We start from the raw sequence: 26,718 nt of genomic DNA on the forward strand, positions 1-26,718 counted from the left end.
CTAGTTTGTTGAATTCTGCCAATAGTGTGCTGTCAGCTGTAGTAGCAGACTTGTTGGGAGTTGCACAGTCTGCAGCTGGTGTAGCGGCTTTAGATCATCGCAAACGCTCACAACATCCTTTTTAGACGTTAGCTTTGGAGCTGCAATTATAAGAATTTGGCCTTGCTGTATGTCCTGCTGTCTCAACAACGTGGCAAGTTTTTTAATCACATAAACCTAAAAGCACTTGTTTGCTTGTTGGGACTATATCTTGGTGTTCCTTCACCCCTTGCCTTGCTTTTTAGTAATAATTGTAGATAATGATCATTTGTTTATAAAGACAGTTTTTTTTGCTGCCACGCCAGTCACTGTGGACAGGTTGCATCACTTGTGTTAGCTGACGGCACTGAGAATGTGTACTTGTACAATCAGCTGCAGCAGCAAAGATTTTTCTGTCTATTTTCACACTTTAAAAGCAGATGAGTCTCATGGAATATGATGCTTTCCACGTTCATTCTTTCTCTCCCCCTACACTGTAGCTAAGGTGCGGGCAAAAACAGCTGATGGACAACTAGTTTATTTTTTAAATGATATTCTGCTTGTGTTTTAATCTGTCACATTGGATGGGTTTTATTATGTATTAATAATTTAAACTGCACATCCCTGCAATTAGGGAACGCAAGCAGTGAGGGTATGTATTCCGTGAATTTATTTAGGGGTGCAGAACATCTGAAAGGATGTGTTTTGCTTTGCTTTCGTCAAGAATCACTTACTCCACATTTTATGTTCCAAATTCAGTTTCAAACCCAGTGTCAAACATTCTCAGCCAACAAAACAGCGAATGCACACAGAAATTATAAACACACACAGCCTTCCAATATTGCAAAAATGTTCAGGGGTCACATTGTCCCTCTGCCACACAAGTGCTCTCCCGTCACCAAAACACCCAAGACCCCAAAAAATGCAGCAGGAAAAATAAAAAAAAAGGTTCAAATTAGATGGTTTCTGTCAGTCCCTGCAATATTTATGAAAAGACACACCACAACCATCACCGCCATGATAACCATGTGGGGTAGTTTTACATTCTCTTCTCTCACCCATATTTCTCTGCTTTGACTCTGATTATTGGGGAAAGGGTTAATGTTCCTGGTCAGTAGCACAGGCGGCAGCACCACACCTCTCTAAAGGCCTCACAGGGCAGGCCATCCTATTACAGCTCCGCCACTCAAACTCTGGGGAACATCTGCACATGAGAGGGGGCAAAGGTCAGGAGTGAATGGCAGCTCATGGGCAGGGAGCCTCTGTATGCCAAACATCAGAGGAGGAAAAAGAGAGAGAGAGAAACGTGACCACTGGATGGCAATATGTTTGCCGGAAGAGAGAGCAGGGCAGGCATGTTTTTAAAGAAGCCATGCAGTTACTATATCATACAGGACAATGGACAATCAGTAAAACGTTTCAAAAATGCAAAAAAATCACTTCAAAACATTGACAAGCAGATTCTGAGTCACACTGCGGACGAACTGACGGAAGCAAACGCTCAGGCTCTAGCTGTCGCCGTTTACTTACTATGAGCTACCTTTAGCAAAGGACACCTTACTGAGCCTTTGCCCTCTGGAGGATTGTGGCTGTGCAGGGCTGGAGGACACCTGTCTGACCCGACAGGCGGGGGAGGAAGAGGAGGAGGAGGGAAAGGAGGAGGTGGAGGAGGAAACTGAGGAGGAAGAACTAGCAGGAAAAAAGGCACAGCGCCTCCGACCATCAGGGCTGGGCCAGGAAGCCTTTAAAAGCTGTGAGCCGCCATATCTATAAGAAAGCAGGGCCCAGTGTAGAGTTAAGGAGGAGAAGAGAACCATTCTTAAGATCTGAGGAGGAAGTGACTGTTGGCTGCATAGATTAAATACTACTACCGCTTAACCAGGCTGTAACATTAAATAGATACATAACATAGAGGAGACGTTAAAGAAAGGGTAGCACTGGTTAAACATTAGTCCACAGAAGTGTTGTGTCTGCAGGATAACCAATTCAGGTAATTAAAAACTAGTGCTTAGCTCTGGGGATAAGGAGGATCAGGGAGTGGCTTATTGGATAAGACGCTGAGTTGAGGCCAACTTTTTTTTCTCACCTGCTGTGGGTGGGGTGGCTGTATGGGGCTGTACTGTAAGAGTATGTCGGCGGTGCATGCATAGGCATGTCATATTCCATCATACCACCAGTTGTGTGGCCGTGCCAATTGCCAGTGGAGGACACTGAGGATACTAGAAAGAAAAAAATGGTACAATGGTAAAATGGTTAGTAATGGACCAAGCTTAAGGTGAAACTCATATTAATTGGGTTTCCATGAGTGTGCTTACTGTACTTTTTCAATTTGCAGGAGAAAGAACCCCAACAAAAAATTATGTAAACGAAACATGTTAAAACAATCTTGAAATACAGCCTTTTTTTTACATTTTTACACTCAAGAAAGTTAGAAAAGTCTGTGCATTGATAAAAAGTAAATAATGCAATAGAAACCAATTCAGCGAATTAAGAATGCCGGGTAAAAATCATGTGACAGTAATGACACTCCCACTTCCCCATTTCACTGCACTGGAAAAATAGCGGAAACGGCAGTCGAGAGGAGATTGTATGTGGACTGATAAGGAAACCACATGTTCCTCGACTTGTAAAGTGTAAAAAGCATATATTACAACAATAATGAATAGATAAGAAGATGCTTTTTGATCACTTAGTTTTGCATCTTGCTCTGCACTTATTATTTAGGTAACAAAATGTGTTGCCATATTTGCCAACACCAATTGTTTATCCCTGTGTACTAACTCCCAATATTTGCTGAACAGTGGATGTAAAAAAAACTTGTTGTTTAAGTTTCCCTGTTTAAGTTAGGGATACATTTTGATGGAAACCAGGCTAGTGTTATGGAAGGTGCAGGGGTCTGACCTGATGAGTAGATGTTTCTGTTGTTATGGCTGTAGGGTGCAGGCATGGTCTGATATCCCAGGCTCTGCTGGGAGCCTCTGTCGTAGTCGTAGTTGTACGCAGCTTGTTTGTGTGCAGCATTGCGATGGTACCAGCCTTTCAAATGTTCAGCCACCATTGCCTTTTGGATGTTCTTGGTGACATGCTCGCTGCTGCAGGGCACCTGACGGTTCCTGGGTGGCCGCATTGTGGCGTAAGGGTTATGCAACATACCATCTATCTCGTCGTTACCGTAGTGACTGTGCGTGTCTTGGCTGTGGTAATCTGTAGGGGCGGGGGGATAGGAAGGATTGACGTTATAGTGTCCCTCAAGCTCGTTATCATACATGTAGTGTCCATTGGAGTAAGGCTCTGGGTCTGCGTATCTGGGAAAGCCTGTGACATAGTAGGCCGTTGTGGTGGGTCGGGCGCGGGGCTGGTAGGCGTAGGAGCGGGTGTCAGGCTGAGCCAGGTTGGGCATGCTGCCCGTGTTGGCATACAGGTCTTTTCTGTGGCGACCTCGAGCTCTGCGTCTGTGGGTGTGGTTACCAGGAACACTGTATTCCACACTGGACTGGCTTGTGTAGGAGGAGCCGTCGTCGAGGACCTCAGTGCTGTTGCTGCGCCGGGCGGTGGTGAAGGTAAACGTTGGCATGGGAGGTCCGGTCTCTGGCACAAACTGAGACTGAGGCTGAGACTGGGACTCCAGACTCCCACTACGCTGGCGGAAATGTTGTGGAGCATCGTCCGATCTACAAGCAGAAAAACAAGTGGGTTTTCACGCACGCGCTGTCACAATAAAGAAAATACAGATGAAGTACACAGTCCGTCTCTGAGGCCTCACCTGAGGTGGTTGCTGCTGTAGGCATTGCGGGTGAGGAGGGGGGTGGGGGGCATGCTGCGGGCATCACGTGGCTGCCTGGAAGCAGGTTTAAAAGGACTACTGTGGCTTGATAAGGCATCACGGTGGCTGTAGTGGAGAGATTCCTGGACTGGTCCATAATTGTATCTAGAGCACAGATAAGAACTATATTTTCAGGTAATCAAAAACTGATGAGGAAAAAAACAAAACACGTTGCATGTGCTAGAGAGCTGCATTCTAGTAATCACACACATTTGAATGACTGTAATTTCATACTTCATCGGTATTTCTTTTCATGCAACAGTAATCACAGAGACAATTTACGTCCCTACAGCTGAGGGCACCACATTGCTAGTATCGTTTTGTAAACAGTTGTGAAATGGCTGCCATTTCCATGTTTCCAGAGCCACTTTTCCGGTTTCCCCTTTCTTTCCTCTCAACTTGGAGTTGTTGTTGCTCCTTCACAGGCAGCGACACGTTCTTCTACATCTATTTTTAAAGCCAGTGTGTTTGGGCTGATAAGAGGGAGTTAGTTGGAGACGCAGAAGAAAGAGGGAGGAGGTTACTGGCAGGAATGTAGCTCAGGGTCTGATCTACAGGTCTGTACTAGCTCCACACTTAGGGGGCTCTCGTCAGGCACACACTGAAAATCAAAAGAATTAATATGCAATGGTGTTGCCAGTGCCAGCTATATACCTGCTGTCTGAATGTTGGTCATTGGCAGAAGTGCGTCGGTCTTTGTTGTAGTGGATGTCCAGAGTTTCTGCATGGTGCGGTCTTGGAGAATACTGCACTGATGTGGACCGCTGCCTTTGGGAACTAAACTCATCATCTAGGAAATAAAAGCAATAACTTGAGTAAAATGAATCTGTAATACAGAATAACAATATAGATTTGAACTGGAGGGTGTAAACACTGGGCATTATTATGCTTTCACACTGACCATCATCCAGGGTGAGGCTGTCAGATAGAGAGCTGAGGTCTGAAGGGTTGTTATCATCTGAGAACAGGAAACAGGAACAGTTCTTAGCATTTTTAAACTGGTGCTTTGTGATGAATTTGTAGCCATTTGTGATTGTTGTAAGTACCTGCTAAGATCACTGAAGCTCTCTGTGTGGGCTTCTTTCCTTTCTTTATCCTGTAGGCGTTAATCTCCCTCTCAATTTCCTCCAGCTTCCTCTTTGCATCCAGAAAGTTGTTTCTCCTCTTCTTCCTCACTGTCTTGCAGAGGTCATCCTCGCTGGCCAACTTGGTGGCTGCTTCCACAATCTTGTGCTGCAAGGCAAACATGCTCTCCAGATTCCTCAGATGTGGGTCCTATAGACAGACACACGCACATTCCCCATTATATAACACATGCTGTCAGTGGAGATCAAACATATCCATGTTCCAAGTCAGTATTTATTAAAACATCTAAAAACTCACACATTCTCATTCATATCCTCATTCTTAGTCATTACACAACCAGCTACAATTCAGAACAATGGTTTAATTCAAAACATGCACAACAGCCTCATCTGAATGATCTCCAGCTAAACGTCCTTTATAGTAAATCACAAGAGGTAGAAATTTGTCACAATAAAAATTTTTTATTGATTCAACCACAGCTGCACTCACCTCATCATAGGGGAAAAGGTCATCCAGCTTGAAGGCAGTACCAACACGACGGCGAACTTGGGGAGCCTTCTCTCCTGAGTTCAGAGGATACTCTTTAGGTAACCGGCCTGTAAGCTCCTGCAAATGACGACAACAACCGAGTCAGCTGAGAGTTTGGACACATCACATACAAAAATATCAGACTGATTGAGACACTCACTGCTTCTCTCATGCAGATCTTTTTCAGTTCCTTAAGTTTCAGTGTCAGTATGTCCTGAAGGTCTTTTTCTTTCTTTTTTAATTCGGCAATCTTTTCTTTCTTCTGCTCCTCGTTGACTTCTGATTCAGCAGAACCTGAAACAAACACTCAACTGATTAATTGCAAATTATAGCCATAAATCATCATATATCAAGCTGAAGCAAAACAGAAGCCGTTAGCCATTAACTCGCTGCTTACCAGCTGAGATGAGGCTTCCACTGCTGGCCATGATAAGAGGGTCTTTGCTCTCGATGCTGGAGAGTTTACTGATCCGTGGGGCGCAGATCACTGTGAGGTCCATGGCGATGTCTCCTGAACTTCTGGTTGTGGTCATCGTTGACTGCAGGGAATAAAAAAGAATGGTCAGGAGAAGAGAACGGTGAAGAGTGTTGCAGGGAGGATTCATTTCAAGTATTTAATTTTAATGGTAGCGCATTGCGATAATGGCAGACCATTAGCATACTCAGTTCTCCAAGTGCACAGTTCTGTCATCAATCAGCAGGGCTCTATTCCTAGATGAACAATGACACACCATCTGCCTTTGAGGAAGACAGAGGCTGAATAACCTAATTCGACTACAGCCATACATGCTCATCTATCGCCACTGCAAGATCCACAGCACACCCCACTTATACTATGTAATAGCTCTGATGCTCAGCAAATATGCATCATATAACACAAACACATCCAGCACAAGTGTCTTCAGGGCACAGGGACACAATTTAATACTTGCACAAGCACCTGGGCTGTGAATACATAAGCTTTTCTTTTTTATTCTCAATGGCACGGCCATAAACACATGCATGCCTTCTTTTCCATTAAGTCCCACACCAGGAATATTAATAATAACAGATAGTGCTATGGCTATATCATTTTGACTACCATATCATAAAAGAAAGTGGAAACCTTCCCTCAAGGCATTTATAAGCTCTTTGCACTTTCAGTTTTTAACTACCCAATAGGGCTGCACAATGTTAGGAAAACATGCAAGATGTTGGTGTGGGTTATGACAAATAAACAAATCCTTAACTATACAGTGTTATTGTATTTCTGTTTTGGGTGCACTAATATCATAAACTCAGAGAGTAGCCTATGCAGACACATTATTTGAACATCAAATAATGAAACCAAAGAAATTAAACATCTTAATGTGCAGTCCTTTAACCCAATTCCTTCTACCTGTTCCAGTAGGTTACAACAATACTTTTGGCTCTGATATTAAACCCGTGGGCCATATCCATTTGTATTTACACAAGCATTTGGGACATGAATGAGGTAATGTATCACATGAGTAAGAGTCACTATTGCATTAGACTGTGGCACTTGGACAGTATTCTTTCAAACCACATTTCTGTCTATGTTCAAACAATTCATACTCTGCATGTTTTAATTTTCGTCTGCAGGCTACTTATTTTACTGCAACACCGGTTAATGTTTCAGAATAAAATATGTACGCAAAGTTCAACAGTAAACTGCCCTGCTCTTCAGTAAACTGGCAAACTGACAAACTGGAGAACACAATACACGCAGCATGTATCAGCATCTGTCATTTGCTCATCCAGCTTGGCCCTTTTTCCTGTTTCTATTACACACACACACACACACACACTTTAAGTAGGTCACTCAACACAAGGCAAGCTCTTTACACTGTCAAAGGTCACGCATCAGTGTCAGAGGAGCATGAGACAGTTACTCACTCGCTTTTATTTGGCAGGAAGTGTGATCAATGCAGAAAACAGAGACTTACTTTACTTTGCTTTCTGTCCAGGTAGAACTGGTGCTGACTGATGGCCATCACCCAGATGGTTTTAATCAGCGAGTGGCTGGCATACCATGTGTGAATAACCAGCCCAGTCTGTCCAAAAGTTCGCTTAGTCACTGTTCTTCTGTGAAAGATAACGAGATAGACATTCAGCACTTCCATTGATCCTTGCAGCAAATCTTTTTAATGGCCAGGCAGAAAAAAAAACGTTGATGGTACATAAACCAGGTTTTCATTAAGATTAAAAATGCATTCAGCAAAGACTGGAAAATAATTCAAATTAAATCTTTATTCAATTAAGGGTGTGTACAGTGAATGTAATGAAGAGAAGAGATGCAGTGACATCAAGCTTTGAAACAGACTATGTGATTCAATGGCAGCTGTGGAGGCTGGAAGTGCCACATTAAAGCTGTGAGAAGAGCAGAGGTCTGACAACAACCTTAGAATAATAAAGTGGTCCTTGACCAGGAGGAAGCACCCATTTAACAAACAGGTTAGAGCCATTAACATGTTATTCTATATTGACCACAAGTCACAGATACCCTTCACAGCATGTCAGTTGTAGGTTAAAGGCATCAATAGCAAGAGAGAGGGAGTTAAAAAGGGAACACTTCAACAACAGATAAAGATAAGATACATGAAGAGGTTTTGCTTTCTCTGACCTGTGCGGATCGTTCACTTCCACTGCAAATTTCTTTTCACGGAAATACAAATTCTCCAACTGCTTCCACTGAAACAACTGCAGAGATAAACAGACAGTTTGGGAGAAAAAGGGAGGGGTGAGTAAAGACAAATTACACGCCGCTGAGAATGCAAGTCGACACATGACTTAACTGAAATGTTGATTTAGAGTATGTAAGCAGAGAAATCATTTGATATAAAAAGGCTGTAAAATACACATCTGTAGCACTTTATTCACAAGAGCTTAAAGCTTCCCATATGAGAGGGACCAGTCTCATCAAAGACAACACAACAGACCAGCAGGTAGTAAAACAAAAACCACAGAAACCTGTCTTTTAGCAGTTTTTTTCCCCCGTCGACATTAGCAGAAACAGTATAACAGCTGAAGTCATGAATGGGACTCAGCAGGCCAGCCAGTCAGGTGTAAGTTCAGGCGAACACAGAAGCAATTATAATAGTGCTGCAACTGCAGGGAGAGAGATCGTGCCAGGCAGCAGACCAGCTTCTCATTTCTAGTAAAACAGACGCACGGCTTCTCTGTCAGGATGAAACATCTGCTCCACAGATAGTACTCTCATTTAACAGATCTGGAGCCACTTGCTCAAAAACAACCCTGCTCTGCTCTCATTCTGGGAAAAATATACACTGCCAATAGAAAGTTATTATATTTTTTAGCTGATATTAACACAAATTACAGAGAAATTGTACCCTGTGAAAGATATTAAAAGTACATGTCTCCACTTCCTTGTAATACACATGATTTATTCCCAGCAAACAAACTATAGCGCATGAAGTATCTTCCTCTCCAACAGTGTGAGTCACAGACAGATGCCTGTATCTCTATTACAGAAAGCAGGTATGACAATAGACTGGAAAATAAAACATAAAACCTACTGAGGAGAACATAAAATAGGTGGACAGAATAAAAGTTCTTACCCTAAAGGTTTTTTCCACAAATCAAATCCCTGTTGGATTCTCTGGGTTTGTATTGAATCCTTTGACAAAGTTTCCCACAGGACTGAAGCCTACTCGAACAATACACTTTCTTGTCTGTTCTCAGGGAGTCAGATAGGTGTTGCAAGAGTTTCAGCTGAGCTGGCCACGCCTCTATAACCTCCCCCCTTCTGTGACATCACTGACTCATCTCACCGCCTTCAAGGCTTTGACCTGCTGCGACACACTCTCCCTCTTTCTCACACAGCTCCCTTCCTTTTTAGCCAGACCAGATGAGCAGGTTGTACAGAACTATTTGCTCTGCCACCAGTCACTCACAGATGAGCCATTAGATCTATACACACTTGGAATTTTTCACGTAAATCTAGGAAGTCCTCTGCTATTCATGTTTAACAACACAAAACACTGTTGTGTGGGTAAATCTACCAGAAACCCCCCCTGAAGGCAAACATGTCAGGAATCTGTTGCTATGGTCTAATCATTAATAGCAGGGGCCCCTTACCAGGTAGTAAACACTCAATGGACTATTTGTCTGATGTTAGCCACCAAGCGTGATACCACATGGAATTCATTGGAAAATCCTATTTTGCATCAATTTATATGTTGACTGAACACTCCTATGACATACTAAGAAAGTCTAAGTTTTCTAAAATAAAAACAGTCTTTATGGTTGTGGGCATCATGGTGGAGCAGTTTATACTGTATGTTGTTCTAGCAAATACTGTACTTCTTAACAATAACACAGTGCATCTGCAAATGGAACAAAGAGTAAGATTACTCAATGAACAATGGGAACCATCCAAAACCTCAGCCCATTGTGGAGGGAATCCCGCACCATTTCACATCCCCCCGCCGTCATCACTTGGCATCATTTACATTGGGACAAAAGATAACAAGAGCCTAAGCAATAAATGCACTTTCACTGGTACATGCCTCCATTCCTATTAGAGAAACTCCACACCTGTGTAGCAGAATCCAGATGAAACTATGAGATGGAGCTACTGCCAAAATATGTCAAGGATGTGACACACCTCAAACTCTACAATCACAAGACTGCAAGGAGTTCTCTGAAATGGTCCAACCAGTTGTGAGAAAGATACTCTGCACACCTAAAAGCCAGCTGACACCAATACTAAAAGAAAACAGAAGTCCTAATTGTCTTAAAACAGTGCTTTCATGATTTGCGTGAATACATTTATGCTTTCATCCTTAAAGAACAACTCCCTTGTTTTTGCCAAATGTTTCGTTACAAGCACATGGAAGTGTGCCAAATCGGCCTGTGGTTTCAGATGGGATCAGAGCGTTCAGCTCCAGATCGCACCGACAACTCAAGGTCCCCCCAGAGCCAAGTGTTCGCAAGCACTTACAGTACATGGACGAAAATGTGTCAAAGGGTCTGACTCACACGCTCGTACAGAAAAAGATCAGCCACACCCTTCACATTACATGTCACATACCGACAATGACTGACTGGCGATGCTGTGCGTATCCACAACATGACACAGAGATTAAAGTTGTGAAAACCTGACAACAGGAACAAAACAGAAGGAAATCGACACTATTCTGATTCATGATGGGGCAAATTACATTCAAATAGAAGGGACCAGAAAGAGGACACATTCAGTCTTCATTTAATCTTCCTTTGGTTTTTGTTCCAAAAGAAACTTACAAATCCCTACGTCGTTATTCCTACAAGCCTGACATTCCCAATTAACTTGAGATTTATTTTGGTTCCGCTTGCTCATCATAAATGTGGACCAGTATGTGGTCTTACAGTGTCCTGTTACCCACTGGGAAAGAGCCCATGTGACAGAGAAAGAAGAGGAGGGACAGAAAAGTCTTCCAATTTAATTCAGATAAGTGGTGACTTTCCATCTGCTTCAGTCGCACTGTTTGTCCTGGAAACACAGCTTAATGTGCCATGTCCTGATATTAAAGTTTTTCTAATGAACCATTTCTCTTTTCTGAACAGGTTTTGGCTTTTAGCGTGTTTTCTTTTTTTTACCATTATCCTCTTTTGATCTTACATGATCTGTTCCTTCCATCTACAGATCACTTATGTACAGTGTCTATGTACTGTATTATAGCGATGACAGATTATTCATATTACTATACCTGGCACTTAACTCTATCCTGAGAGTGTGTTTTTCAATTTCAGCATATTCAAAATAAAAAAGGACACTGGCTTGCTAACAAAATAATGCTGTAATAGCAATAACTAATCAACAAACTTAAAAAGAAATGATAAATCTTTTTTAAAATAAAACCCAGCCGCTGATGTCACCACTGGTTCGTAACTATTTTGTATTATTTAATTACTTTAATGTAAACCAAAAAAATACAACTTGCCCAACCTTGAAACATGTCTTCACCTTACATTTTTAATGAATTGCGTTGAAAGATTTAGGGCTGCAACATGAGTAATACCTAGACCACACACACCCACACAGAATGAATGAATGCAGCATGCTGAGAGGGGCTGAAGTGAGGGACAGGAGGGATGGGCTGGGTTGAATACAAGAACTGTGACTTAAGACAGGAAACACTGTTGAATATTCACAGGATATAAGTGAGGACTTGATTCAAGACAAAAGAAAAGCAGCCACACACTTCCAATTATAAGCACAAGCAACAAAAAAAGGTCATCTGGAAAGGAAAAGTTTTTTTTCTTCTTTTTACCCACAACAGCAAACTCTTGTGAGATGATGGTCCCTTAAGAGAAGTGAGGTTTTAGTAAACCCTAACACCTTCACTATCTCCTAACTCCAAACATACACCCACCCACCCGGCTGGCTGAGTGCCAGCCTCAGTCCCTGAGGCCCACAACTTCCCACAGTGCACCATAATTATACCTTCCACTGAGAGGGCTGGGCAGAAAAACTGTGGCTGTGCCCATTAATGCATCAGCATCCAGTAAAACAGCACACCCTGCTATGTCAACAGGTTCCTGCTGCACAGTACCAGCTATGATAGGTTCTAATGGGGTAGAAATCCTTAGTTTGGGCCACTGATAGCAGCACTTCGCATAAAGGGCATGATAATCAAGCACACAAGAAATGCAGCACATTTTTGTGAACAGTATTAAATGGAACAGTGTCACGGGTCAATATTAAATGAGGCCATGTTTTCAAATTATGAGGTAAACATAATATGTACAAGTCTCTGTGAGACACATGTTCGGGGATCAGTCTGCCCTGAACGCCGGGTTTAATTGTTTCTGAACCCACTCAAGGCACATTCACAAGGTAATCATTCTCCCAAAACAGTCTACTACAGGGCTATTTTAGGCACTTAATGTACTCCATACAGCATACAAACAATCAGTGGTGCAAAGTTACTACACAGTCAAATGTCCTGACAGCACATGATTTCCACTTCAGTCAGCATTTTGGCACAACGCCCACAACCGTAATTATTAACAGGGGCATAGTGGAAACATTAACACAGATCATAACTGAAACACATCCATCATTGCGTCACAATTTCACATGATGGGCGGAGAATTTACTAAACAAAGATACTGCGCTGTAATATTTGTTGTTGCAGAAGTTCATGTTGTCTACTGTTATACTCCAGAGTCGGGTTCTAATTTGAATGGGTGCATTTTCTGAAATTTTAACATATATATTTTTATTAGTTAAATCCCTTACTTAGTTTAACAGTTTGTTTGCAGGACGAACATGGTGGTAACAAGATGACGTGGTGCACACAGGCTCCCAGAAGCCGGCCAATCAGAGTAAATTTGGCTTCTGCTTATTTCAGACAGAAAGTCAGGTCAGTGGCTGCTAACAGCCAGTTCGAGATAAGTTGGGACTTTTTTTGTCAAGTATACAAAGCTAATCTATAAGTCCCAGAATCACAAACAAACTGCATCACGGGAGAGTGTATTCCAATATTTGGCCTGATGAGAACTATTAAAAAGAATAAGGGTCAGTGTTTTCCCTATTTTTCTCTGTCTGAATAGTTATTTGTGTATTTATGAGCAAGTGATTCCACTGTTGGTCCTGAATGTATTTGCTGATAAATCTTCAGCCTTGACTTCACACAGCTGTTCTCACTGTACTGATACTCCAAAAATATTTTTCCCATCTGTGTTCCTTTTTCCTCCCATGAGAAACAGAGTCTTTACTACTTACTATTTACCATTTGGATGGATCATTAACCAGCTAATACAAAGCACCACGAACCATCTAACAAGAGGCTTGGGGCTGGAAACTGAGATTTGAACTGGTGATTTATAACACAGGGCATCAGACTGAAATGGTGACAAACATGTAATTAGTAAGCTTAGCATTTGCCCTTCTAAAGACACAGTTAGACCATAAATAACATACTTAATTTATGGAAGTATTGTCTAATGAATTACAATGCTTTTTTCAAAACCCACCCACACATTTTGCATTCCTCAATAATAAACACAACTTGAATAATCAAGTAAAAAACTAAGTAATAATAATGACTTTTACTTTTGGTGACCTTAAATCTGTGTCACCAATGAGAAGGGATGCCATGAAAATCAAATAAAAAAAGACAGCAATAGGAAAATAATAACATTCCAATTGGAAATTAAAACAGCTGACCAAATACAAGAGATTTAAAAAGAGCTTAATCTACCTTTCTTGGTTTCAGCTTATCCTGCAAATCGTATTGGCCGATGCCTTTGTAGCTGACTCCAAGCCACCACGGTATTCCTTGTTTGTCCTGCATGAAGGCAAGCACACGCACACACACCATCGTTCATTAGGATTCATTAGGGGAAAATCAGCAAGAAAAAAACAAAGGCCTGAAGGCCTGTTACTGAAGCAATTACCACATCAGACTCACAGCAAAGAAGGGATCAGATGCATTAAATGCCTTAAAACCTCTGCAAGCCTGACTGAGTTATTTTAACATTAACGTTTGATCTTTTCAGACACCTTGAGTTAATAGGCTTGTAGGGAAAGTTAGCAGATGCAAGTAAAAGTAAAGGAAGCTGGAGGAGTTGCTTAGATCATGCAAAACCAAACATAATGTATTCTGCAATGACTGAAAGGGAGTCCTGTCTTAATCGTTTATCCCACCCAGGCAGAAAAGATTGGTGTTAATTTTTAGCTGCTTTAGCTAAAGGAAAAAGAAAAGAAATGAGGACAGCATATTGACAGAGGGTTGTTCTGAGGGCAACATCCACATAACTCCCCTTTCTTTTATAAAAGGATAAATTCTGCTCCAGATACACTGGACATCTACACTACCCTGGCATTTTCAAGCCTCCAAAAGGGAGAAGCTTGTTTAAAAAGGGCTGTATTTCAGTCTGGACTGGCAGAAACAGAGATATTTCAAAAAATCAATGATGCAGTTTCCCACTTTGGCTTCCTGATAAGTTTTTATCAGTTGCTCCATTACCTAGGGCTGGGCATCACTACTGATTTCCATGTTATTTTTGCTTGGTTATGAAAAACAAATCCTTTCTAACCTACATCATTACATGTTATGTTAAAATGTACCATAAAGTAGTTACATTTTATTTAATATAATGACACAGAACAACTGTACAGTGCAGTCATGAGTGATAACTCAAACACTGCCATCAAGTTCAAAATACCCAGCCTAGAAGCACAACAGTGCAATGCCAATGCCATAAGTGATGTCATCTTGTTTTGCTATAACAATAGGGAAAACAAACTTATTTGTGCTCCTTAGGTGTGTGCAAGTATTTCAAGATCTTACAAGATTTGTGCATTTGTGTACAGAAACTCATATATATATATATATATATATATATCTATATATATATATATATATATATATATATATATATATATATATATATATATATGTATATATCATTTCAACCCTACCATTAAAACTTCCTCACAGATGTTTTTTTTTTTTTTTTATAAAGCAAACAAACTGCAAACAAGACAATCAGCTTCTTGTTGACATTCACAAGCCAACTGTATGTGAATGATCCCGTGATATACAGTATGCTTAGTATGGATGCAAATGTCTGGTCAAACCGAGCTGAATTCTCATCTAAACACAGACAGTTTTTGGTTTAAAATGCCCCTTTTTAAATGAAAATGTAGTACCATGGATGCAGTAGAAGCTTAAGCTACTGTTTTACTCAGGGCATCACTGTTACCTTCACTGGGTAATAATGGACTCCATATGTTGGCAAAGACTCCACCAGGGCCAGATACCTTCAAAAGAAGAGGAACAGATTAAAAGAAAGTCAACCTTACTTACATTTTATCACTGTCAACCGGTGGCTGTTGTATGACAGACAAAATGGCTTTTAAGCTACCACCAATGAGAAGCCACAATCATTTGCAGTGACAAGTTCATCGATTTGTTTCAGGGCCGTGACAGAGGGAGGGAAAGTCCATTGATCAGTACAAGGGCACAAATCATAGCAGTGTGAATGACCCTGGGTTGCACTGAGTTACACTCCCAGGAAAAATACAGTGGAGGACCGAGATCCTCCCAAGGCTGGCCGGCTGCCTCCACTAAGCACACCTCCTCTAATTAATAACACATTCTGGCACAGTGACAGCAGTCACCTCTTGTGACAGCAGCCTCCACAGTGCATGCACATGAGGTTTAAGACAGAGGCATAATGTAGAAAACTAACTGTAGAATCCAAGATTGGAAAAAATAAAACATGATGAAAAATATAAGAATACTGTAATAATGTTTCCAGAACTTACTGCACAATGGCTTGTCCTCTGGTCAGCCCCTTCAATTTCTTGTAGTGTTCAATCACTTTGTCCTCACTGCAAATAGAAAGATAGAGCATTTAATGAAGAATCCACCAAGTATTACACATTCCAGCCACAGAGGGATCGTTGTGAGAGGGCCCATTCTTTTATACTCATTGTGTGTGCTCATGCAGAAAATGCAGCCTGCCCCACTGGCCTGTTGATGGCTCTCATCCTCATCCCATGCAAATACAGTACATCCCATCTACCTACCACTGTGACCATCCATTCTCATTACTTTGCTAAAACTGCAGACTTACTGAGACCAAACGGACAGAAAGACGGACATGCACATGTAGTCTTGCATGAAACATAGGGCTATCGTTTTTGATGTGGATATTAAACTCTATGCAGTCACCTCAGAGGCTGCAGCAATTTCAGATTATGATTAGAGTAATAAAGAAGGGGCAAGCAGAGGAGCGATAACCAGCAGTGTGGAGCAGCAGGATTAGGGCTGCAAAGATGAATCTATTATGACTATTTTGATAATCGATTGATTATTTTGAGGGTTTTTTTTAATAATTAAAACAAGTTCTCAAAGACATCCTTAACACTGAATAATTAGACATTAGACATTTGAGAAACAAATTTGTCAAACCAAACAATTTATAAAAAAAAATCGATAACCATCAGTTGAAGCCCTACTTAGGATGATATGAAACTTTCATGAGACAATTGTCCCAACCAGAATAATTATGCTTGACAATATTATTGTTAATAATAAAACAATACAATATATACATTTATTGTTTCAGAAATGGGTCTGCACTGCCTTGATTTCATTCATCAAGGTATCTGTGATGACTTTTAAAGGCTGATGTGTTGATAATCATATTTACTTCATACTATAAATAAATAAAACATATATACATATATTTGATTAAGACATACATGTGATCAACTAAATCACTCACACTTTCAGATATACACATAAATATCCCAAAAACAGAGATATTAATTATTAACCATTTTGTCAAGCCTCATCATAGCCTTAAGATTTTAGAGGACATTGCTTAGGCAACAAAGAAATGTTGCAAAAAACGTATAATGAACATAACAAAAGCACAAAACAACTTCCAGTGCTTTGGAGAACAGCTTTGATGGTTACATTTTGTCAAAGTGTAGCTGCTTCTGCTCATAGGCATGAGACAATATGAATTTCACAAATCCTGATCAAAATGATCTTGATTCAATATATACAGTAATTGTGATAAATGAAAAATTTAAATGAATATCTTTAAATGCCAGACAACACAATGACATCTCTTTGGACTCTTAAAGATTTATTTATTGTAGTAAGTCATGACCAGTTAGACAGCATTTTACAAGTCAATCCGGGAAATATAAAAGACCCCCGCCCCCCCACTTACAATTATACCAATAATGGAAATTCACCGATTATCAACGTATTGTGAGTGCCTTTTATTGCAATGTGAGTGCTTTTTATCCTAGTGTGGAGTTAGGGGAGACAGACAGCAGTCCTTCATTCAGTCATAGTCTGGCAGCACCTCCCTCTGCTCTTTAAGGCCTAATGGGCAAACGTAATTAACACAACCCAGGAATTAATTAGTGACCTCTTTAGAGGCAAACCCAGTCTGCTAAGTACCAGGCAAGTCTAAATGCACCAAAGACTCCCAAACACCTTTTATCGAGTAGAAACACTGTCTTCCACTAGGTGTTACTAACCATTGAGGTAATGTGACAGCTGAATTGTAAGCAAATTTATGGAGAAACCCCACCAGCATTAACTGAAAAGTATTTGTGAGACTGTTTACTTTCCCCACAGAACTTCAGATATCTTACCAGTAATTGAGAGATGGGTGCTCCCTTAAAACTCTGGTTGGTAGAACTGGCAGCTCCTTCAGGTCAGACCTGGCAGTCTCCGCACTACACAAAAGCAAACACAAAACAAATAAAACGATACATTAACCATTCACATCCATTACAAGAGACATTTTGATTTGGTTGCTTTACACATTACACTAAAAGAGCTGTACGTTATGTGTGAACGCCACTGATACAAGTCTCCCACCACCACACATAATAAAAATTGTCTAATGCTAGATTTCCAACATGGTATAGTTTAGTGGGTGGGGTGTGGGCTGTGCCTGATGGCCGTGTAGCACAACGTCATACCAATGTAACAAAAACAAACTGTGCCATAGAACATGACACAACGGACAACAATGGAGGACAGGGTCTCTTTTTTCATCAAGCTTCGTATGTGAATTGACTGCGGGCGTATGACTTCATATTTGATATTTACACCAATCGCAAGGGAGTGACGTGTTCCTGTTGCCCAATCAGCTGGCTGTCATGGGTGGAGCCGCTCTAACCGTACTGTAACCTTTCACTCTGGTATCCCAAGGAAAGAGTACCAAAAAAAATACATTATCTACTGTACTGAACCGTTCCACTTGGTGGAAACATGTTTTTTTTTTTCTCTCTCTTTCTCTATCACATTGACTAATCTGTCATAGTGTGACTGGCTATCAGCCAGAAATCAAGCCATGTTCCCATGAATCTCTAAACTTTTGATGACACCAGTGGGCATTAAATCAGTAGTTTCTGTTTTCACAGCGCGGATTCCCGTGATAGGCAAGTCATTATCAGAAAGGCAGGCTGCCCAAAAACTACCCTCTCTATACCCGTCATTGAGATGGACAAGGAAGTGCAGTTTCTCATGCTGAGAAACTGAATGTCCAAAGAAAATGAAACTGCTCATTTAACAGACTTTTATCCTGCCAGCTTCCTAATTTAATGTCTGTTGAAAGTCTGATTGAGCCCAGTCTGTAAATAAAGCCAGTGACTTTACAGCGAGTAGGTCCATTGAGGACGTTTCTATCGATTCACCTGCAAAAGCCTCGAAGGCACGACACTTCAAGTAAACTAAACAGAGTATTTCCAGTGGTTGAGATGCGAACACGTCTCAAATGGATTCTCTCAAATGGGTTTCTTTCAACACATTATTAGGCCACACTTTAAACAACACACCAATCAAATGGAAGTGCAAGGTCATGGTTGCCTGGTTTGTTGAGGGGAGAAAAAGGAAAACTGGTTTTAGCCACTGAACAAAAGGCTCAATTAATAAAATCCAAAGTTTGTAAATCATTCACTCTCCCTCACTGAAGTCTGCAAAGACAATTTGCATATTTAGCTTGCAAGGACACAGGAGCTGTAGGTCTATTGCTGCCTTGTTTTGTAGATTGTGTCACTTAGGTCAATTAGAAAGAATTTAAACACTGAAGTCATAAAATAACACATTTGAAGTTACTGATGGAGGCCACAATGGATCAGCAACTCCTGTGTGATGTGATTTTGTTTTTGGACTTTGGTGCAGGGTGTGAGCACGTTAAGTGACACAAACACCAGTTTCCAGACTGAAATGTTATTTAGCAGCAAGATAAAACTGCAAACACATTCTCAAGAAATGGGTGTAGATTTTATTTGGCAAGCCTTTTGTTAAAATCTTTGTGTGGCAGCCAATAAGAGAGTGAGTGAAAGCTGTCTTTGGTTCCTGGGGTGCGCATCAGCGACACCCTTGTGGTAGTCAGCCCCTCATAAAACCAAACTTTAAAAAACCTGAACAGTTGTTTATCTAGACATCCTATGTCCACCAAACAACATTGAATAAACTATTTTTTTAACTACTTGTTTCGGGGGAGACACTTTAATAAAAATGGCCTGCATGATTAACACCAAAGGAATCCTAACCAAGTGAAACTGAATCCTATGATAGTAATAGTGGTTAAGACTCCCATGTATTCAATACCAGCAAGTGTATCAAAAGAAAAGTCAAGGTAAATGTTTACTCAAGAAAATCTAGTCTAAAAATATGTAGCGAACGGCTCTCCATGTGTTTTAGTTTTCACAGTGTGGTTTGAATTTTTATCTGAAGTCATGGTAGCAATGAATAATATTTGCAAACCTTTAGAAAAGGTTTCTTATCTACAGATTTAAGAGTAGTACTGTTTGCCAAGACCAAACTTGAACTTTATTTATGTCTTGCCAAAATTCATTTATAAAAGCAGATGCAATGCCTTTGAGTAAAAGGTCTTGGCAAAAATCTTGTTAAAAATATCAAATTCATTTCATGCAGGTTCTCAACAGCATTGTAGATATCAGTTTTCCCTTTGTTCTGTAGGCAAACTAAAGTTTGGCGATTCAGCTTCATAGCACAGCCAGTGATCACACCCTGACAGATGCCGAACATACAGTTCTATTAAGCACAGGCTTCAAAAGTTAAAATAAAGCAACAGAGCAACTGACCACGTTATCTGAACGGACAAATTGTGGTGTTTGTCACTGTCAAGGTCCCTGATAGTGAACTATGAGTCAGTGCGGCATCGTGTAGGAGGGAGCTCTGAGTCTACACATTGTGCTGGACAAAAAGGGCTCAGGGTTGGCGGGTCGGTCCACTGGAGACTTGAACAAAAGCTATTCACAAACACTTGGCAGCCCCTGCCTGTGTTGAAAAGTACTGTACAAGCCTCTGGGATATTGAAAACAATCAGTGGCCTCTCAGACAAACCTAAGATGTGTAGGTCAGAAATCATTTGTTTTAGAACATCCTCAACTAGAGTACTACCTAAGTCTTTTGCAATATAAACTATAACAACACCTTCAACTATTGTACCAGCTAAGTAACTATATATGTGAGCTATTAGAGCAACTTTGACTCATGTACCAGCAAAGTACTCATCGTTACAGATATATAACATTTTAGCAAGACTAATGCCACACACACTGTCACATGTCACAAAAGGGGTTCCTAAAAAAGAACTTTTTTATGCTTTTTTTTTTTTTTTTTAAATCTCTGACCTACTCAATTTGGCACCAGTGACCTACTCTTTGTACAACTACTACTGTAACCCACCATTTGAGAAAAATACTGTAACTATTAGAACACCTTCAACTAGTGCACCATCAAGAGACATTTGACCTTATGTTTTTTTTTTTTTTCTTTTATGAACCTCAATCGAAATCTAACGGAATTTAACTCCTGCTACCATGGTAGGACAAATCCATAATGATCCAGTTAAGTGAAACAGCTTACTAAACAAAAACAAAGGTGAGCCACTGCAAGGGCACAGGCACTTGAATCGCTCTCCCCCATAGCTCCCTCTCTGAGCTTGACTGGGTTTTGCTGCCACGGCACCTCGCTGTGTGTTTGATGGCATACATTTTATGAGGAGCTGGGGCCCAGTGCAGTCGGGGTGATCTACACTGCAGCCGTGCTGCCCTGTCAGCAATCTGGAATTCATTACTGTGTCTGTTATCTCCCAGCAGCCTGCAGCATGGGGCAAATCCTACACCCAGTACAACCCAGCCCACTGCAGCCTACTCAGTGTGGGAGAGATAATACTCATGTGTCAGCTATTCCACAGGGCTGAGACGTGGTGACTGCGGAGGGAGCAAAATGAAAGAGCCTGTTGCTGTGAATGAACCACTAACTAGAGGCTACACCTGCAAATAGAACCAAGGTCTAAAACTGTTTGGGTGTAATATTGGTTTCATGTGGATACAATTAGAACACAAATGACATTGTGTTGATCAAACTTAATTTAAAATTACTAGCTGTTAAAACATGGTAGCCCAGACAAAAGTCTAAAACTCACTGGTGATAAGTGAACAGGAATAAAATCTCACCGTAGCTACAGTTAAAATTGTATTTTAAAACAGGGATTTCCTATTTTATTTGGCAATAAAGAGTGCATCAGTATGGTAGGAAAAAGATGAAACGATTATCAAGCAAAGGAATTCAGTGACAGTACAAGAACAATGTAAAATCTGATGGTGCATTATTTCCATAAACAGTAGGGGGTTGGCTCACACACCACAACATCATGACTGCAGTGACGCCAAGTTGTCTACCATTGGACAGTGGGTCTGGCTCATCCCTCTTAAGGAGGACGAGGTCTCTCAAACTCCTCAACAGCTAATCTCACTGCTGCAGGGCCCTTTGCTGATTAAGTGTAGAGGAGACACACTTGTATTACATGCTATAGGGGATTTACCAGGCTGGTTCCATCAAAGGAGCAGAAAAAAGCACATCATTCATGAAAATAAATACTAGTGAGGATGAAATGGGGGAAGCACCAGTTCAACAATAGTGTTTGATACTAGACCCAGTCGTGCAATGAACCTTACGTTTGAGGACAGAATTTTTTGACCATTTTCTACACATTCAAAGAGAAAACATGTAATGTAATGAAACGTAATGTAATACAAATATGCTTTAAAATGTTGTCAACAGACATGAAAGGAATGGCCCAAGAGTATCACAACTTAATGAAAACCATTAATGAAGTGAGAGGAGAAAAACTGCATCTGTGCAAGTAAGAAAAATATTTAAACACACTCCCATTCTTCTTGATTACACCAGATTTTTTGGCAGGTTGTCTTTTATTGTGCTTTCAGAGTCAAAACAAAGCAGGCCCATCCCCACACCCACATAAACCTAAAGTTCAAACTGCACACCATACTTCATGATTAAGTAGCTCACAGTCTAAACACTAAGCTACATAAGTCTATACTAAAGCTGAAATACATAATTAACATTCATCATGTCAATCACAGTCCTTAATAGCAGGACAGTTAATAAGCACAATGTAGCTCAAACCTATCTTTATTTTGCAAGAGAACAAAGGTAGAGGCTGACAAGAAGTCACAGAGCATTTTCAGCATTGCATATATCCCCATTCAAATGACACACACACACACACACACACAATTCCTTACAAAGCACAAAGCTTTGTGTTCACATAAAAGCTAGAGGGGGCTGTCAGAGGCAAAGCTTAGGGACAACACACAGGTTGTTCTGCTTCGACCTGCTCAGCCACTCATTCAAAGTGTAATATTTACCAATGGCAACCAATGACCTTCACTCCTGAGTTGGGCCAAAAAAAAAACATACCTTATCAGCAGCTCAAGCCTCTGAAAGCAAAGCCCACTATGAAAACACAGTCTTCTCTACTCTACTGAACAGATTATGGAGGCTTGGTTTGGTACAGAATCTGCAACAAGTGTCATGGAGCAGAACGTACGGTGTGTGCTGGCTGTTTTTGTCAAGCAATGTGACATTTATGAAAACCTGATGCAATCCCAACACATTTTCAAGTGTGGTTGTACGAGATACTGATAAATAACATGGAAGCACAATATCATCTGTCAGCACTGGTCAGTATTGACATTAAAATGTATTATCAGACATTGGCATACACAGTGGGCTGGATAGGCTGTTGCCTTCTTGACTTCTATGCTTGCCCCCACTCTAACTTTTTTTCATTTCAGTCACTTTGCATCTACCTGCAGGTCTACATCATTGTGAGACAAAAGAACAAGTGTTCTGATTTTAAACTGCAACCTTTGGACCAAGCGTATGGCAGCAATGTCACGAGAGATTCATAAAGGAAATTATTAACCAAGGGAAGTACAAGGTGAAATAAAATTCATGAGTTTAGTATTAACTGACTGTACACAACTATTATTTACACACTGTGCACTGACCCAAGAGCTTCACAAATCACGTTTGCTTCTTTGGCAGAGACAGCAAATTTATCGGGTGTGCATTCACTGCAAATTGTAGTTAATTAGGGATGCCAAGATCCCCCAATATGAATAATGACTAAAACAATAGGCTGCTACTTCCTTGACTTATTATTTTGAAAAATGAAAAAACGGTATATCTACATATGTTGCAAAATGAACATGCAGCAGTACATCCCTATAGTTCATTGTAAACGCTAATTCATTTTTATGTCCACTGCTAAAATACCAATAACAACTAGTGCAAACGTTGCCAACCACAGGGGGCCTCAAAGTTCCAAAGGGGATAAAAAAAAAAAATAATACTTATTACATAAAAAATACAGATGACTTAGCATTTCATTCATTAATTAAGGAAAACAACTAAATGTATTGATTGCATTAAAAGGTCCAGTGTGTAACAATTATACCCCATTCCCCCCGGTCAAAAAAAAACATGGTTTTCATCAGTTGGAATGTGGTCATAAGTCCGGCATACTTCCATCTATTCTCATTCTCGTATTGATTTTTCCTTGATAACACAGAATGTGTAGCCCGCTCCATTATCACCGGCCACCTACTTAGACATCACCACCATAGCAGTGGTAGAGAGGGACATTAAACTGACGATGCTCCATGATGCAGAAATTGTAAGCAATTCATCTTTTACTGACCTACTCGTCGGCCCAGTAACTGAAGTGCCAGTGCTGATCACATGACTTTGTTTACAACTTATAGTTTATTTGAGATTTGCCTTTGTAATGGGAACAGAACCAGCTGAAAAATTAAACAATGTTGTTGCCTTGCAGGAATAAGCCCTGGGTTCACAACCTGGATGGAACAAGAGCTTTTCTGAATTGTATGGGTTTTCTCCTAATACTCCTGAACAGTCCTGTACAAAATAAATTGTCCTTCATTGCCCAAAGGTGTGAATGTAAAGGTTAGTAGTGGTTCATCTCTGTGTGACCTGGCAACCTGTAGTGTGTACCCCGCCTTTCCCTCTGTGTCAACTGGGATTGGTTCAAGTGACTCACAATATGTCTCATGTGGCAGAAATGAATAAATTGACAAACATGCATTAAGGACAGTTTCTGCCAATAAAGCCTCCTAAATGGTGGTGTAGTTTGGCACTTTTGCCTTTGCAAGGGCCTTTCTGCATTGAGTTGGGGGGGTTTTCTCGGGGTTCTCAACTTTCCTTCCACAGTCCAAAAACATGCAGTCTTGGGGATAAGCCAAATTGGACACTCTAAATTGACCATAGGTGTGAATGTGAGAGTGGATAGGTGTTTGTCTGTGTATGTGGCCCTGTGATGGACTGCTGACCTGTCCAGGGTGTACCCCACCTTTTGCCCTATGTCAGCTGAGATTGGCAGGAAAATAAAGTGATAGACTCTTAAATGTTACACACTAGACCTTAAAAAGCTTTTTAATCTAAAATAATATATACAGCTCAGACTTCCTGCAGATACTATGGGTTTCAGTGCACACAGATTCTTTTTTTTATGCCAAAAAAAATATTTAAAACACATGTATATTGTATAGCAATTGTATTAGGCTATTTCCCTCTTGTTTTTTAATATGAAGTGGGAATGTGGTTGTCAAAATATCCACACAAATATATGAAAGGGGTTGGATCATGTGATAACCTTGATGTGACATAGACATCTCTTTTCACGTTAAAATACTGATCATTTCTTACCTGCTGTAGCTTCCTTTGGCCTCCTAGAAAACAGAGAGCAAGGCAGTTAGTCAGAGCATTATTCAAAAATGAATTGACAAGCCTGCTAATATGTTAGCTGCCAGCTTAATTGCACTTAGCGCCACACATTCAAACGTCACCACATGTTAAATGTCTTCACGTTAACCTTTGCATGGAAGCACAGGTTCACAGCAGAAAGCAGCGTGGCTGTAAAGGAGTGAGTTTATTTCACAATAGCTCAGTCCACAGCGCCCTGACGACACAACTGTTTTCAAATGATGCGTGTTCCCGGACTGCCTTTACTCTCATTGGAAATGAGTGACAAAATTATCGCCCGCAAAGCCTGCGACAAAACTCTTTCTTACCTGCAATGCGAATGCGGCTAACTTGAAAACATTTTCGCTCTCGACTTCGATGGTCTCCTGTGGCAAAAAAGAGTCAAATTAGCCGTTTTTGTAGAGGAAAACACTCACACACAAAGTGCAGTCTGTCCGAAACACTTGACTTGAGAGCAAATCTTCCCGTCCCGTACCTCGATCCCACCGTTACCGACTGAACCAACGCGGCGGAGACAACATTGTGTTAAAACGGTCTGTTAAGTAAACCGAACAAAGTTTATCAGAACCCGAGTTATCACTGCGTTTTCGACAAACGAAAAACTACAAGCGGCAGCACATAAAGTTCCCGATTTAAATCACAGCCCCTGTCGCTAAAGTGGTACGGTCTGAAAGCAGGTTCAACAGCCTCCGTCTCCCATGGTGACCAGTGTACTCTCCCCGCGAAAGAAAAAAAAGCACTGCAACGTTTGATCACTTGCTGCATTCACGTGCGACTCGGACACTTCCATGTTCACGTTTACTAACTTAATTTTCTACTAGTTTTACCACATCATTTAAAAAACAACGTAGATGTATGTTCATTGATATATAAGAGATATACGGTAGTCTATAAGCATTTTAAATGCTTATAGACAGCAGCAAGTTATTCCTAACACTTTTTGAAAATACAACACATAACAATGTTCAGTTATAATTAACTAAATCATAAACCCTAGATCGGTGAGTGCATTTCTTGCTTTAAGTGACTGCAGTGATTGTTGAGTCGGGTCTCTGCTTTGTGTAAATCACACGTTTGAATGAGACGCACAAAGTTGAGAAGTTAAAGTGCAGAATTCCTAACAGCACTTGAAAGTAGCAAATAATAACAGTTTGAACGTGTACCATGTGGTCTCAAGGAGTTTTTAAAGACAGTATTAATATTGTGGGTAGCAGCCTATAAGTACATAAATGATGTGTATGCAGTATTACTTGATGTAAAGAAGGCAGGAATTTATGATATATGCTAAAATACAAATCTGTTTCTCAGATGTTAGCTGATTAATAGTCAGATTAGGCATAATCACCTGATAAGGCAATCATTGATTTAGGATGTGCCGGATTTGGTTATTAGATGCAACAAAAATAAATATCTAGGAAATACATATCCAAAAACACTTACATTAAACACCAGTGACTTTGCATTCAGGAAGAAGAGCTCCACTGTTGTATTCTCTTTCAGGTAGGTGATCTTCTCGATATAAAACCTGTGAAGAGCATCAGCACAGTCCACAATGACAGGGCATTTTGCCTGTGTTTCTGCAAATATCTGCAGACTTCATCATGTGTGCAATTTTACTGTACACTGTCAGTCACACAGGAGGACTTA

General features: G+C 40.6%; 1 protein-coding gene across 6 annotated transcripts in view; it reads right to left on the reverse strand.

Annotated features, from left to right (window-relative positions):
• The window catches only part of frmd4ba (FERM domain containing 4Ba), a 77,041-nt gene that overhangs the window by 2,676 nt on the left and 47,647 nt on the right, over window positions 1–26,718 (reverse strand). For 3 of the 6 annotated variants that reach the window (XM_058631041.1, XM_058631040.1, XM_058631036.1), the window contains 19 exons: window positions 26,512–26,596; window positions 25,380–25,436; window positions 25,015–25,037; window positions 17,592–17,675; window positions 15,738–15,803; window positions 15,173–15,230; window positions 13,666–13,752; window positions 8,079–8,155; window positions 7,402–7,540; window positions 5,853–5,994; window positions 5,616–5,749; window positions 5,417–5,533; window positions 4,888–5,116; window positions 4,743–4,799; window positions 4,496–4,631; window positions 3,782–3,946; window positions 2,920–3,689; window positions 2,105–2,237; window positions 1,559–1,785 (listed from right to left, as the gene is read on the reverse strand). In XM_058631041.1, coding sequence (XP_058487024.1) covers window positions 1,559–1,785; window positions 2,105–2,237; window positions 2,920–3,689; window positions 3,782–3,946; window positions 4,496–4,631; window positions 4,743–4,799; window positions 4,888–5,116; window positions 5,417–5,533; window positions 5,616–5,749; window positions 5,853–5,994; window positions 7,402–7,540; window positions 8,079–8,155; window positions 13,666–13,752; window positions 15,173–15,230; window positions 15,738–15,803; window positions 17,592–17,675; window positions 25,015–25,037; window positions 25,380–25,436; window positions 26,512–26,596 — 2,786 coding nt within the window. Of the gene's footprint in view, window positions 1–1,076; window positions 1,223–1,548; window positions 1,786–2,104; window positions 2,238–2,919; window positions 3,690–3,781; window positions 3,947–4,495; window positions 4,632–4,742; window positions 4,800–4,887; window positions 5,117–5,416; window positions 5,534–5,615; window positions 5,750–5,852; window positions 5,995–7,401; window positions 7,541–8,078; window positions 8,156–13,665; window positions 13,753–15,172; window positions 15,231–15,737; window positions 15,804–17,591; window positions 17,676–25,014; window positions 25,038–25,379; window positions 25,437–26,511; window positions 26,597–26,718 lie in introns of all 6 variants that reach the window. The other 3 variants (XM_058631038.1, XM_058631037.1, XM_058631039.1) reach the window with 3 other exon arrangements.

The sequence above is a fragment of the Solea solea genome, chromosome 6 (assembly GCF_958295425.1).
Source record: "Solea solea chromosome 6, fSolSol10.1, whole genome shotgun sequence".
NCBI classification, from domain to species: Eukaryota; Metazoa; Chordata; class Actinopteri; order Pleuronectiformes; family Soleidae; genus Solea; species Solea solea.